Here is a 12,162-nt window from a genome sequence, read left to right on the forward strand (position 1 = left end):
CCGTCACAAGAAGCGAGATTTCATCTGGAGAGAGAGGGGAGAAAGAGGTCAGAGCACAGGGTAGGGCAGTGTGAGCAGAACCAGCGGTGTCGTTTGACTTAGCAAATGAGGATCGGATGTCGTCGACCTTCTTTTCAAAATGGTTGACGAAGTCATCTGCAGAGAGGGAGGAGGGGGGGGAGGAGGATTCAGGAGGGAGGAGAAGGTGGCAAAGAGCTTCCTAGGGTTAGAGGCAGATGCTTGGAATTTAGAGTGGTAGAAAGTGGCTTTAGCAGCAGAGACAGAGGAGGAAAATGTAGAGAGGAGGGAGTGAAAGGATGCCAGGTCCGCAGGGAGACGAGTTTTCCTCCATTTCCGCTCGGCTGCCCGGAGCCCTGTTCTGTGAGCTCGCAATGAGTCGTCGAGCCACGGAGCGGGAGGGGAGGACCGAGCCGGCCTGGAGGATAGGGGACATAGAGAGTCAAAGGATTCAGAAAGGGAAGAGAGGAGGGTTGAGGAGGCAGAATCAGGAGATAGGTTGGAGAAGGTTTGAGCAGAGGGAAGAGATGATAGGATGGAAGAGGAGAGAGTAGCGGGGGAGAGAGAGCGAAGGTTGGGACGGCGCGATACCATCCGAGTAGGGGCAGTGTGGGAAGTGTTGGATGAGAGCGAGAGGGAAAAGGATACAAGGTAGTGGTCGGAGACTTGGAGGGGAGTTGCAATGAGGTTAGTGGAAGAACAGCATCTAGTAAAGATGAGGTCGAGCGTATTGCCTGCCTTGTGAGTAGGGGGGGAAGGTGAGAGGGTGAGGTCAAAAGAGGAGAGGAGTGGAAAGAAGGAGGCAGAGAGGAATGAGTCAAAGGTAGACGTGGAGAGGTTAAAGTTGCCCAGGACTGTGAGAGGTGAGCCGTCCTCAGGAAATGAGCTTATCGAGGCATCAAGCTCATTGATGAACTCTCCGAGGGAACCTGGAGGGCGATAAATGATAAGGATGTTAAGCTTGAAAGGGCTGGTAACTGTGACAGCATGGAATTCAAAGGAGGCGATAGACAGATGGGTAAGGGGAGAAAGAGAGAATGACCACTTGGGAGAGATGAGGATCCCGGTGCCACCACCCCGCTGACCAGAAGCTCTCGGGGTGTGCGAGAACACGTGGGCGGACGAAGAGAGAGCAGTAGGAGTAGCAGTGTTATCTGTGGTGATCCATGTTTCCGTCAGTGCCAAGAAGTCGAGGGACTGGAGGGCACGGCCAGGAGATTATCGCCGCCCCAAAGAAGAGCTGGAGGCAGCGAAGGCGGAGAGACGCTGGTATGAGGAGGCAGCACGGCGGCGCAGATGGAAGCCCGAGAGACAGCCCCAAAAATGTCTTGGGGGGTGGCACAGGGAGAGTGTGGCAGAGTCAGGAGTCAGACCTGAGCCAACTCCCCCTGTTTACTATGAGGAGCCAAGGATGGAATCAGAGCAGTCGTCGAAGTTGAGGTGTGCGTCTGAGAGTGTGGAGGAGTTATTGGACAAATTGGAGGAGAGTGAATGGAGGGGAGATTATGAGACATTCGAGGAGTTGTTGATAAAATTGGAGGAGAGTGAAGAGAGAGAGCTGTCGGTTTGGCGCAGTATTACACGGCACTCGTCCTGAGGTGTGTGCTAGCCGTCTGGTTAAGACTGTGCCAGCCTCACGCACCAGGCCTCCTGTGCACCTCCCTAGCACTGCACGTCCTGTGCCAGCTCAGCGCTACAGTGCTCCTAGCCGTGCTACCAGTGGCGGGCGTTGTACTGGTCAGGCAGCGTGTTATGCGGTGGAACGCACGGTGTCCCCAGTACGCGTGCTTAGCCCGGTGCGCTACATCCCAGCTCCCCACATCTGCCGGGCTAGGGTGAAGATCCAGCCAGGGTGGATGGTGCCAGCCCGGCTCTCAAGATCTCCAATATGCCTTCACGGTCCCATCCATCCAGTGCCACCTCTACGCACCAGCCCTCCAGTGGCAGCCCCCCGCACCAGGCTTTCTCTCCATCCTTTGTCTACAGGTGCTCCTGCCTGTCCAGAGCTGCTAGAGTCTTCTGCCTGTCCAGAGTTGCTAGAGTCTCCCGCCTGTCCAGAGTTGCTAGAGTCTCCCGCCTGTCCAGAGTTGCTAGAGTCTCCCGCCTGTCCAGAGTTGCTAGAGTCTCCCGCCTGTCCAGAGTTGCTAGAGTCTCCCGCCTGTCCTGAGCCGCCAGTCTGCAAGGAGCCGCCAGGGCCGCCAGTCTGCAAAGAGCCGCCAGTCTGCAAGGAGCCGCCAGTCTGCAAGGAGCCGCCAGAGCCGCCAGTTTGCAAGGAGCCGCCAGAGCCGCCAGTCTGCAAGGAGCCGCCAGTCTGCAAGGAGCCGCCAGAGCCGCCAGTCTGCAAAGAGCCGCCAGTCTGCAAGGAGCCGCCAGTCTGCAAGGAGCCGCCAGAGCCGCCAGTTTGCAAGGAGCCGCCAGAGCCGCCAGTCTGCAAGGAGCCGCCAGTCTGCAAGGAGCCGCCAGAGCCGCCAGTCTGCAAGGAGCCGCCAGTCTGCAAGGAGCCGCCAGAGCCGCCAGTTTGCAAGGAGCCGCCAGAGCCGCCAGTCTGCAAGGAGCCGCCAGTCTGCAAGGAGCCGCCAGAGCCGCCAGTCTGCAAGGAGCCGCCAGAGCCGCCAGTCTGCAAGGAGCCGCCAGTCTGCAAGGAGCCGCCAGAGCCGCCAGTTTGCAAGGAGCCGCCAGAGCCGCCAGTCTGCAAGGAGCCGCCAGTCTGCAAGGAGCCGCCAGAGCCGCCAGTCTGCAAGGAGCCGCCAGAGCCGCCAGTCTGCAAGGAGCCGCCAGTCTGCAAGGAGCCGCCAGTCTGCAAGGAGCCGCCAGGGCCGCCAGTCTGCAAAGAGCCGCCAGTCTGCAAGGAGCCGCCAGTCTGCAAGGAGCCGCCAGAGCCGCCAGTCTGCAAGGAGCCACCAGTCTGCAAGGAGCCGCCAGTCTGCAAGGAGCCGCCAGAGCCGCCAGTCTGCAAGGAGCCGCCAGTCTGCAAGGAGCCGCCAGTCTGCAAGGAGCCGCCAGAGCCGCCAGTCTGCAAGGAGCCGCCAGAGCCGCCAGTCTGCAAGGAGCCGCCAGAGCCGCCAGTCTGCAAGGAGCCGCCAGAGCCGCCAGTCTGCAAGGAGCCGCCAGAGCCGCCAGTCTGCAAGGAGCCGCCAGAGCCGCCAGTCTGCAAGGAGCCTCCAGAGCCGCCAGTCTGCAAGGAGCCGCTAGTCTGCAAGGAGCCGCCAGTCTGCAAGTAGCCGCCAGTCAGCCAGGATCTGCCAGAACCGTCAGTCAGCCAGGATCTGCCAGAGCCGTCAGTCAACCAGCCTGAGCTACCTCTCGGTCCTGAGCTACCTCTCGGTCCTGAGCTCCGGCCTAGAGTCCACACCTTGGGGGGGGGGTACTGTCATGCCCTGGCCTTAGTTATCTTTGTTTTCTGTATTATTTTGGTTAGGTCAGGGTGTGACATGGGGGATTTATGTGTTTTGTCTGGTCTAGGGGTTTTGTATGTTTATGGGGTGTTCTAGTCTAGGTGATTATGTAAGTCTATGGTTGCCTAGATAGGTTCTCAATTAGAGGCAAGTGTTTATCGTTGTCTCTGCTTGGGAACCATATTTATGCAGCCATGTTCTTTGGGTATTTTGTGGGTGGTTGTCTTCTGTCTTTGTGTCTATGCACCAGATAGGACTGTTTCGTTTTTTTCACATTTGTTGTTTTGTATTTTGTAGTGTTCACATTTATTGGCCTTATTAATAAACATGTTGAACACTAACCACGCTGCATTTTGATCTTCCTCTCCTTCAACGGAAGAAAACCGTTACAGAAGTAACATCATTAATTGGTGCATGAGGCAGAAATGGATGTGTAAAATTGGAAAGGCGAATGTCTCCTCCTTTTTGTGTCTGGGAAGTGAGTGGACTAGGCTCTGGGCTCTGGACTGGGATAGTTGATCCATCTTTAGGGTACTCATACTGCAGTGAATTATAACCACACACTAGGCTGGGTAATCCATCTTTCAGGTCCTACTGGTCCTGCTGTAGGGAAATACAACCTGAACTGTGAGGGGACCAGAGCTGTCTAGTGGACACAATGAAGCCCTGTGTGCTGGACCTTCCCTCCTGACAAACTCATCAGTGCCTATTAGTCAGAAAGAGAGAGACTAATATTTCCAGAACTTTTACTGTATAGGCCCCATAGATGTTACAACCCCTGCGGATCTGTGTCTGTCTAACACACACACACTGTATCTGCCTGTCTGTTTCAAGCTCCTGTTACAGCGCTACATGTACTTCCTGTCATGGGTAATACATTATAGATAGTTGAGAAGAGAAACAGGCTGTTTTCTACTCTGGGTTTCTGAGTGGAATAAGATGCCACGTGGGTGTGAAGGGATTGTGCGACTAAAGCAGTTTGTTCCCACAGTCGGCATTGGCACGTGGCCTTGTGCTGTGGCGTTGGTACCATAGCCTCCTTCATCCCCCTCTGCCTGTCCACTTTGGCTGCATCTCAATTCATCCACTCTTCCCGTCCTACTCACTGTATTGGAGGAGACCTTTTTTGACCTTTTTCTCCAATCCAATTTGTCGAGGTGGCAAGGAGAGAAATTGAGGAATGGCGGAAAGATTAGTTAGGAAAGAGCTCTGGGCTGGATGTCTTCTCTGTGGCCCAGGCCCTGATCCCTCTGCTGCCTGTCCATGCTGTTACATGACCATTTGATATGACCACTGACAACTATTACATGACCACCATCATCCCAGCATGCATTAGGAGGGACATAGGGTCCTAACAGATCCATCTCTAAGCCTTCGACTGACCTCTGTCATCCTACAAGGCCCATACTCGCTCACCTATCCTGGGTAGGGTTGCAAAACTCTGTGGGGGGGGGGGTCCTGTTTAGAACTCCTGGAATCATGAGGGAATAAACAGGAAATCCGAATCCTCCAACCAGGATTTCTGGGAAACCTGGGAATTTAGGGAAAGTTACCAGCATTTTGCAACCCTAATACTGGGTCATGTTCAGTACGTTTCCGAATGACTTCCACCTACTGAATAGGACCCTGATGTGAGGTGTTTGATTAATAAACAGTACTGGTCTCCTGTTTACAACCACAACTGATACCTGGGCTGGGACATTGTGACACATTAGAAAATGGAGATCAAGCCTGACTGACTTTCTTTCTCCCTTTCTTTTTCTCAGGAGGCTGTGGTGTTTTTTTTCTCTGTCTCTCCTACACACACGCACACACAATCCAATAAACTTTTTTTCCAAAGATGCATGAGTCTGGCTAGAAGATGGAAATTGCCAAGCTATGGTTGTCAGTCTTGTGAGGTTTGGGCTTATAAATGTCATTTACTCACCGTCAGTCATTCTTCTTCTCTTTATTCCCTGTCTACAGCATGATGGGAAGCCCTTCTGCCACAAACCATGCTATGCTGCCCTCTTTGGACCAAAAGGTGAAGTACATCTTACTATTGTCATAAGGCATACATTAGATCAGGATGGCAATTCCATGGTAAAAGAATGATGCTCAAATGTTTCACTTTAAAGTGTATGTCATACCAAAAACAATGTTGGGCATAGAGTTGTATAGTTTGTTAAACTTTGCAAAGGACAACTTTTAACAATTTCAACTGAAAACTTTCCAAAAACACACTTGAAGAAAAGTGCGGACGCAAAGTTTGGTAACAGAATGACGGCACAAACAACACAAACCGTCATTCTGTTACCAAACTTTGCATCTGCACTGTTCTTCAAGTAAATGTGTTTTTGTCAAATGTTCAGTGGAAGTTGTTAAAAGTAGTGAATAGAGTTGTGTGGTTAGGGGTATTCAAATCCTTCCCTACGAGGTCTGGAGCCTGCTGGTTTTCTGTTCTCTTCTACACTACTGTTAAAAAGTTTGGGGTCACTTAGAAATGTCCTTGTTTTTGAAAGTATAGCTAATTGTTTGTCCATTAAAATAGCATCAAATTGATCAGAAATACAGTGTAGACATTGTTAATGTTGTAAATGACTGGATTATGGATTATCTACGTAGGCGTACAGAGGCCCATTATCAGCAACCATCACTCCTGTGCTCCAATGGCACGTTGTGTTAGCTAATCCAAGTTTATTATTTTCAAAGGCTAATCGATCATTAGAAAACCCTTTTGAAATTGTTAACACAGCTGAAAACTGTTGTTCTGATTTAAAGAAGCAATAAAACTGGCCTTCTTTACAATAGTTGAGTATCTGGAGCATCAGCATTTGTGGGTTCGATTACAGGCTCAAAATGGCCAGAAACAAAGAACTTTCTTCTGAAACTCATCAGTCTATTCTTGTTCTGAGAAATGAAGGCTATTTCATGCGAGAAATTGCCAAGAAACTGAAGATCTCGTACAACGCTTTGTACTACTCCCTTCACAGAACAGCGCAAACTGGCTCTAACCAGAATAGAAAGAGGAGTGGGAGGCCCCAGTGCACAAATGAGCAAGAGGACAAGTATATTAGAGTGTCTAGTTTTAGAAACAGACGCCTTACAAGTCCTCAACTGGCAGCTTCTTTAAATAGTACCCGCAAAGCACCAGTCTCAATGTCAACAGTGAAGAGGCAACTCCGGGATGCTGGCCGTCTAGGCAGTTGCAAAGAAAAAGCCATATCTCAGACTGGCCAATAAAATGAAAAGATTAAGATGGGCAAAAGAACACAGACACTGGACAGGGGAAGATTGGAAAAATGTGTTATGGACAGACAAATATTAGTTTGAGGTGTTCGGATCACAAAGAAGAGCAGTTGTGAGACGCAGAAAAAATGAAAAGACACTGGAAGAGTGCTTGACGCCAAATGTCAAGCATGGTGGAGACAATGTGATGGTCTGGGGGTGCTTTGGTGGTGGTAAAGTTGGAGATTTGTACAGGGTAAAAGAGATCTTGAAGAAGGAAGGCTATCACTCCATTTTGTAACACCATACCATACCCTGTGGAAGGCACTTAATTGGAATCAATTTCCTCCTACAACAGGACAATGACCCAAAGCACAGCTCCAAACTATGCAATAACTATTTAGGGAAGAAGCAGTCAGCTGGTATTCTGTCTATAATGGAGTGGCCAGCAGTCACCCGATCTCAACCCTATTGAGCTGTTGTGGGAGCAGCTTGACCTTTATGGTACCTAAGAAGTGCCTATCAAGCCAATCCAACTTGTGGGAGGTGCTTCAGGAAGCATGGGGTGAAATCTCTTCAGATTACCTCAACACATTGACAACTAAAATGCCAAAGGTCTGCAAGGCTGTAATTGCTGGCTGTAAATGACTACCTCATGAAGCTGGTTGAGAGAATGCCAAGCTTGTGTAAAGCTGTCATCAAGGCAAAGGGTGGCTACTTTGAAGAACCTCAAATATAAATAATATTTTGATTTGTTTATCACTTTTTTTGGTTACGACATGATTCTATCTGTATATTTTTTCATAGTTTTGATGTCTTCACTATTATTTTACCATTTAGAAAATAGTACAAAATAAAGAAAAACCCTTGAATTAGTAGGTGTGTCCAAACTGGTCTAAATCTAAACTCAGACTTCTCTCTACCCTATGACCACTGAAGGTGTGAACATTGGCGGAGCAGGGTCCTATGTGTATGAAGCCCCCGTCAGCAATAACCTAGCCTCCACTGACTTGAACGCCCCCCCCAAGCCTGCTGAGGAGAAGAAAGTGTTTGCACCCAGGGCACCTGTCAAAGGTACATGCTAGTGTGTGTGTGTGCACGTTATTTCGCGCATGCATGTGTATGTGTCCACATATGTAACTGAAGACATGGGAAAAGTTGTGAAATAGTGAAAGTAGCTGCCTACAGATCTGAGTTTGATAGAAAGGGGAAGTAGACTTGGTCTTCCTGCTGACTCAGTGATGAGACCTACTATACAGGCCAGGCTCACACCAGGGATGGTCCCAGTGGACTTTCTCAAGCTGTTCACACTGTGTTTTCCCACAGTTGCAGACCAGAGGCTATACTAGTGTGTGTGTGTGTGTGTGTGTGTGTGTGTGTGTGTGTGTGTGTGTGTGTGTGTGTGTGTGTGTGTGTGTGTGTGTGTGTGTGTGTGTGTGTGTGTGTGTGTGTGTGTGTGTGTGTGTGTGTGTGTGTGTGTGTGTGTGTGTGTGCAGATATCTGCTGGTGAACTCTCTTTCTGACTCTTCTGTTTCTTTACAGCTTCCAGCATCACCACCTTCTCTGGTGAGGCCAACCTGTGTCCCAAGTGCAGCAAGAAGGTCTACTTTGGTAAGTAGCCATGGAACAATACCAGGCTCAGAATAAACTGTTAGGTGTTAGATTACAACTGGACCTGTCGTGCAGTTGCCATGGTGACGTGTCCTCCTGTGTGTCTTTTCCTTTTGAATGACATTTGAGCATTTCCGACACACCTGCCGCTGAGGTCATTGATTTCTAAGTTATTGTGTGTGTGTATGGCAGCTGAGAAGGTGACGTCCCTGGGGAAGGACTGGCATCGGCCCTGTCTCCGCTGTGAGAGGTGCAGCAAGACCCTGGCCGCCGGCAGCCACGCAGAGGTAGGAGAGATGAGGAGAGGGAGAAAGGGATGAGGAGGGGTGTGAAAGAGGCAGGAAATTTAAACAGGAAGGGGCCAGCTGCAAAAAAACAATCATTGTTCAAGGGAATCCGTCTGAGCAAGGCACAACACAGAATCACTGAACTACGAATCATCTTGGATCCTAAATAACTGCTCATTATGTTATCAAGATTAGGGAGTCTACACAGCACCTTGCTCAAGCCGGTTTTCTTGAATGCACCTGAATGGCATAAATGCGTCATAATTAGGATGTTCTGAATGAATACATGGTATGATTGCACATTTTCATACAGTGTCTTTTGTGTTATAACAGCATAATGGCCAGCCATACTGCCACAAGCCATGCTATGCTTGTCTCTTTGGACCCAAAGGTAGGCGCTTGTCTTTACTCAACCACTAGGTAGTGCTGTTGTCCATAAATATTAGCTATACTTTAACAATAGCCTATGCTGGGTGTTATAGCTGTTAAAAGAAACTACTTATATTGCACTTCCTACATAAAAGTGATGCAAAACCACCAAAAGAAAATAAGTGATTTGTTATACTGTAACACATTTTCAGCATTTGATACTGATGCCTGTTTGTCTGTGGTGTTCTTGTGTCTCCAGGAGTGAACACTGGAGGTGTTGGCAGCTACATCTATGAGAAGGAGGTCAGCACAGAGGCCCAGCCCTGAGCTACTGCGGTCTGTCCCGTCCCCAGCCTCAACCTAAGCTCTCCAATACTAATACCACAATCCAACACAGTATTATTAACACTAGGCTTTAGCCCCTATAGCTCCTTCTATAAGCAGCCCTGAGAGACCCAAGGCCTCTCTTCCAGCTCCTCCCATTTAACCCCTGACCCCAAATATTTCACCACTTGGCCCAGCCCACCTCAGCCTCCTAGCACTGCAGTCCTCTAATATACACTAATATATATACACTAATATACATATACACTGACCAAAAGTATGTGGACACCTGTTCGTCGATTCCAAAATCATGGGCATTAATATGGAGTTGGTCCCTCCTCTAGCTTTCCACTAGATGTTGGAACATTGCTGCAGGGACTTGCTCCCATTCAGCCACAAAAGTATTAGTGAGGTCGGGAACTGATGTTGGGCGATTAGGCCTGGCTCGCAGTCTGTGTTCCAATTCATCCCAAAGGTGTTTGATGGGGTTGAGGTCAGGACTCTGTGCAGGCCAGTCAAGTTCTTTTACACCGACCTCGACAAACCATTTCTGTACGGACCTCGCTTTGTGCACGGGGGGCATTGTCATGCTGAAACAGGCAAGGGCCTTCCCCAAACTGTTGCCTCAATGTTGGAAGCACAGAATCGTATGCAATGAATGTTATAGTATGCTGTAGCGTTAAGATTTCCCTTCACTGAAACTAAGGGGCCTAGCCCGAATCATCAAAAACATTGGGGCAGGTAGCTTTCTCCTGGCATTCGTCCGTTGGGACTGCAAGATGGTAAAGCATGATTCATCACTCCAGAAAACGCATTTCCACTGCTCCAGAGCCCAATGGCGGCGAGCTTTACACCACTCCAGCTGATGCTTGGCATTGCACATGGTGATCTTAGGCTTGTGTGCAGCTGCTCTGCGATGGAAACCCATTTCATGAAGCTCCTGACGAACAGTTATTGTGCTGACGTTGCTTCCAGAGGCAGTTTGGAACTCAGTAGTGAGTGTTGAAAATGAGGACAGACTATTTTTACACGCTTCAGCTTTCGGCAGTCCTGTTCTGTGAACTTGTGTGACCTACCGCTTGTTGCTCCTCAACGTTTCCACTTTACAATAACAGCACTTACAGTTGACTGGAGCAGCTCGAGCAGGGCAAAAATGTGACCATTTGACTTGTAGGAAAGGTGGCATCCTATGACGGTGCCACGTTGAAAGTCACTGAGGTCTCCAATATTTGTCTATGGAGACTGCATGGCTGTGTGCTCGATTGTATACACCGGTCAGCAATGGGTGTGGCTAAAATAGCCACATCCACTAATTTGAATGCGTGTCCACATACTTTTGTATATATAGTGTAGCTTGACGCTTCCCAAACACTTTATTAAATTATATTTTATTTACGCTTCAAAAAGAAAAAATAATTCATGGAACACAATTTAACCCTGAGTGGGTTCTTCATATTACTGTATGGAGCTACCATTCTCTCTCCCCACTGAAACATAAGTTCTTCACCTTTTATGAGTTCATGATTAGTTTATGTCATGTTTATGTATATTTACGAGCGTGGATATAAGCACATTATAACCCCATATACAATGTTACTTTAAGAACTGCAATAAAACATTTTTTTATTTCCCTTTTATTTAATTTTAAGTACCCCTAACGCAGCCTTTGAGGGGTAGTTTAGAGGCGAGACCAGGTGAAATAGGTCATATGATCCCTGTCTGTAACATAACAAATCTATTTCCTCAGAGTAGTGATTATTGGTGTTTTTAGGGGAGGTGTTGCGCTGTCATGGTAACATGCTGACAGGCATTCAGGTGTACCTGGGAGAGAGGGAGTAGTCTGGCGGCAGGTGCAGGTGGTGCTGTTTCAGGACAGGAGCACCACTTTAAATCCCTCCTGCTGGATTTATGGGTTAAGACCTAGATTTATACAGTTTTGGCCGCCCGACTACATTCCTAATCAAATGGATGATATAAAAAAAAGTATCTGGGGTTTAAGTTCCAGAAAGAGTCTGGATCATTTTAAAAGATGGTATTTTAGGGTTGTGGGTCAATAAGGGTAGCCAGGTTCTTGATCTGTTTGTACTGTTTTGCCTATGGTCATTGCACATCAATGGATACCATAGTATCCACACAGCACATACGCATCTGGAACCAGGCTATTTTGAGGGTCCTGTCACTGGGTTGACATGGTACAGTAGATTGTTTATGCACAGTACTGCATTGGGTTCCAGACATGGAAATCATTTGAAATGGGTTTGAAATAAACAGGATGTGTTTATTCATTTGTTAAGAATAAGAAGACTATAACAGTAAAATTGCATAAGGAAAGTGCATTGTACTACGGCTATGGGACAAATGAATGAAGGAAGGAAAAGAAGCTGGGGCAACATGAACTTGTAGGATATAGAGTGATGACCATCGGTAAGCTGTACAATTCGATATGGTCAGAATGTTACTGTAGTAAGAAACCCTGATGTATTTCTACCTGAGATTTCTATGAGCTAACTGAAGTATTATACCTTAGTAGGAGGTAGCCAATAGAAACACAGGTGCATCTGAAATCACACCCTGTTCCCTGTTTAGTGCACAAATTTTGAACAGGGCTCCCGTCAAAAGTATTGCACTATGTAGGGAATAGGATGCCATTTTTGGGACGAACACATAGTAACTGAAACACTGCAGGCAAAGCATTATGTTAGAATGTGCTTTAGTATTAGGACTGTTGTGATGATTTGATTATATAATGATCTGTTATGAACTGTTTTGTGTAGTAAGTCTTGATTAAAACACTTCAGGAGTCACTGTTTGTAGAGAAATAAAATGGCTGCACTTCAGTCCTGCTGCTTCAATCTTCTTAATCCCTTAATTAAACTTTCTATATATACTGTTGATCTGATCTCCTGTGGTTTGTGTGTGTGTGGGGGGGGGGGGGGGGGGAATATAAATAT

General features: G+C 48.0%; 1 protein-coding gene across 1 annotated transcript in view; it reads left to right on the plus strand.

The window, feature by feature from the left end:
- Positions 1–12,103, plus strand: part of crip2 (cysteine-rich protein 2) — a 55,522-nt gene extending 43,419 nt beyond the window's left edge. The window contains exons 3-8 of the mRNA XM_064927721.1: positions 5,379–5,436; positions 7,560–7,694; positions 8,163–8,231; positions 8,424–8,518; positions 8,852–8,909; positions 9,147–12,103. Coding sequence (XP_064783793.1) covers positions 5,379–5,436; positions 7,560–7,694; positions 8,163–8,231; positions 8,424–8,518; positions 8,852–8,909; positions 9,147–9,214 — 483 coding nt within the window. The 3' untranslated portion in view covers positions 9,215–12,103. The remainder of the gene's footprint in view (positions 1–5,378; positions 5,437–7,559; positions 7,695–8,162; positions 8,232–8,423; positions 8,519–8,851; positions 8,910–9,146) is intronic.
- The last annotated feature ends 59 nt before the right edge of the window (positions 12,104–12,162 follow it).

This window comes from Oncorhynchus masou, chromosome 21 (genome assembly GCF_036934945.1).
Source record: "Oncorhynchus masou masou isolate Uvic2021 chromosome 21, UVic_Omas_1.1, whole genome shotgun sequence".
Lineage (NCBI taxonomy): Eukaryota > Metazoa > Chordata > Actinopteri > Salmoniformes > Salmonidae > Oncorhynchus > Oncorhynchus masou.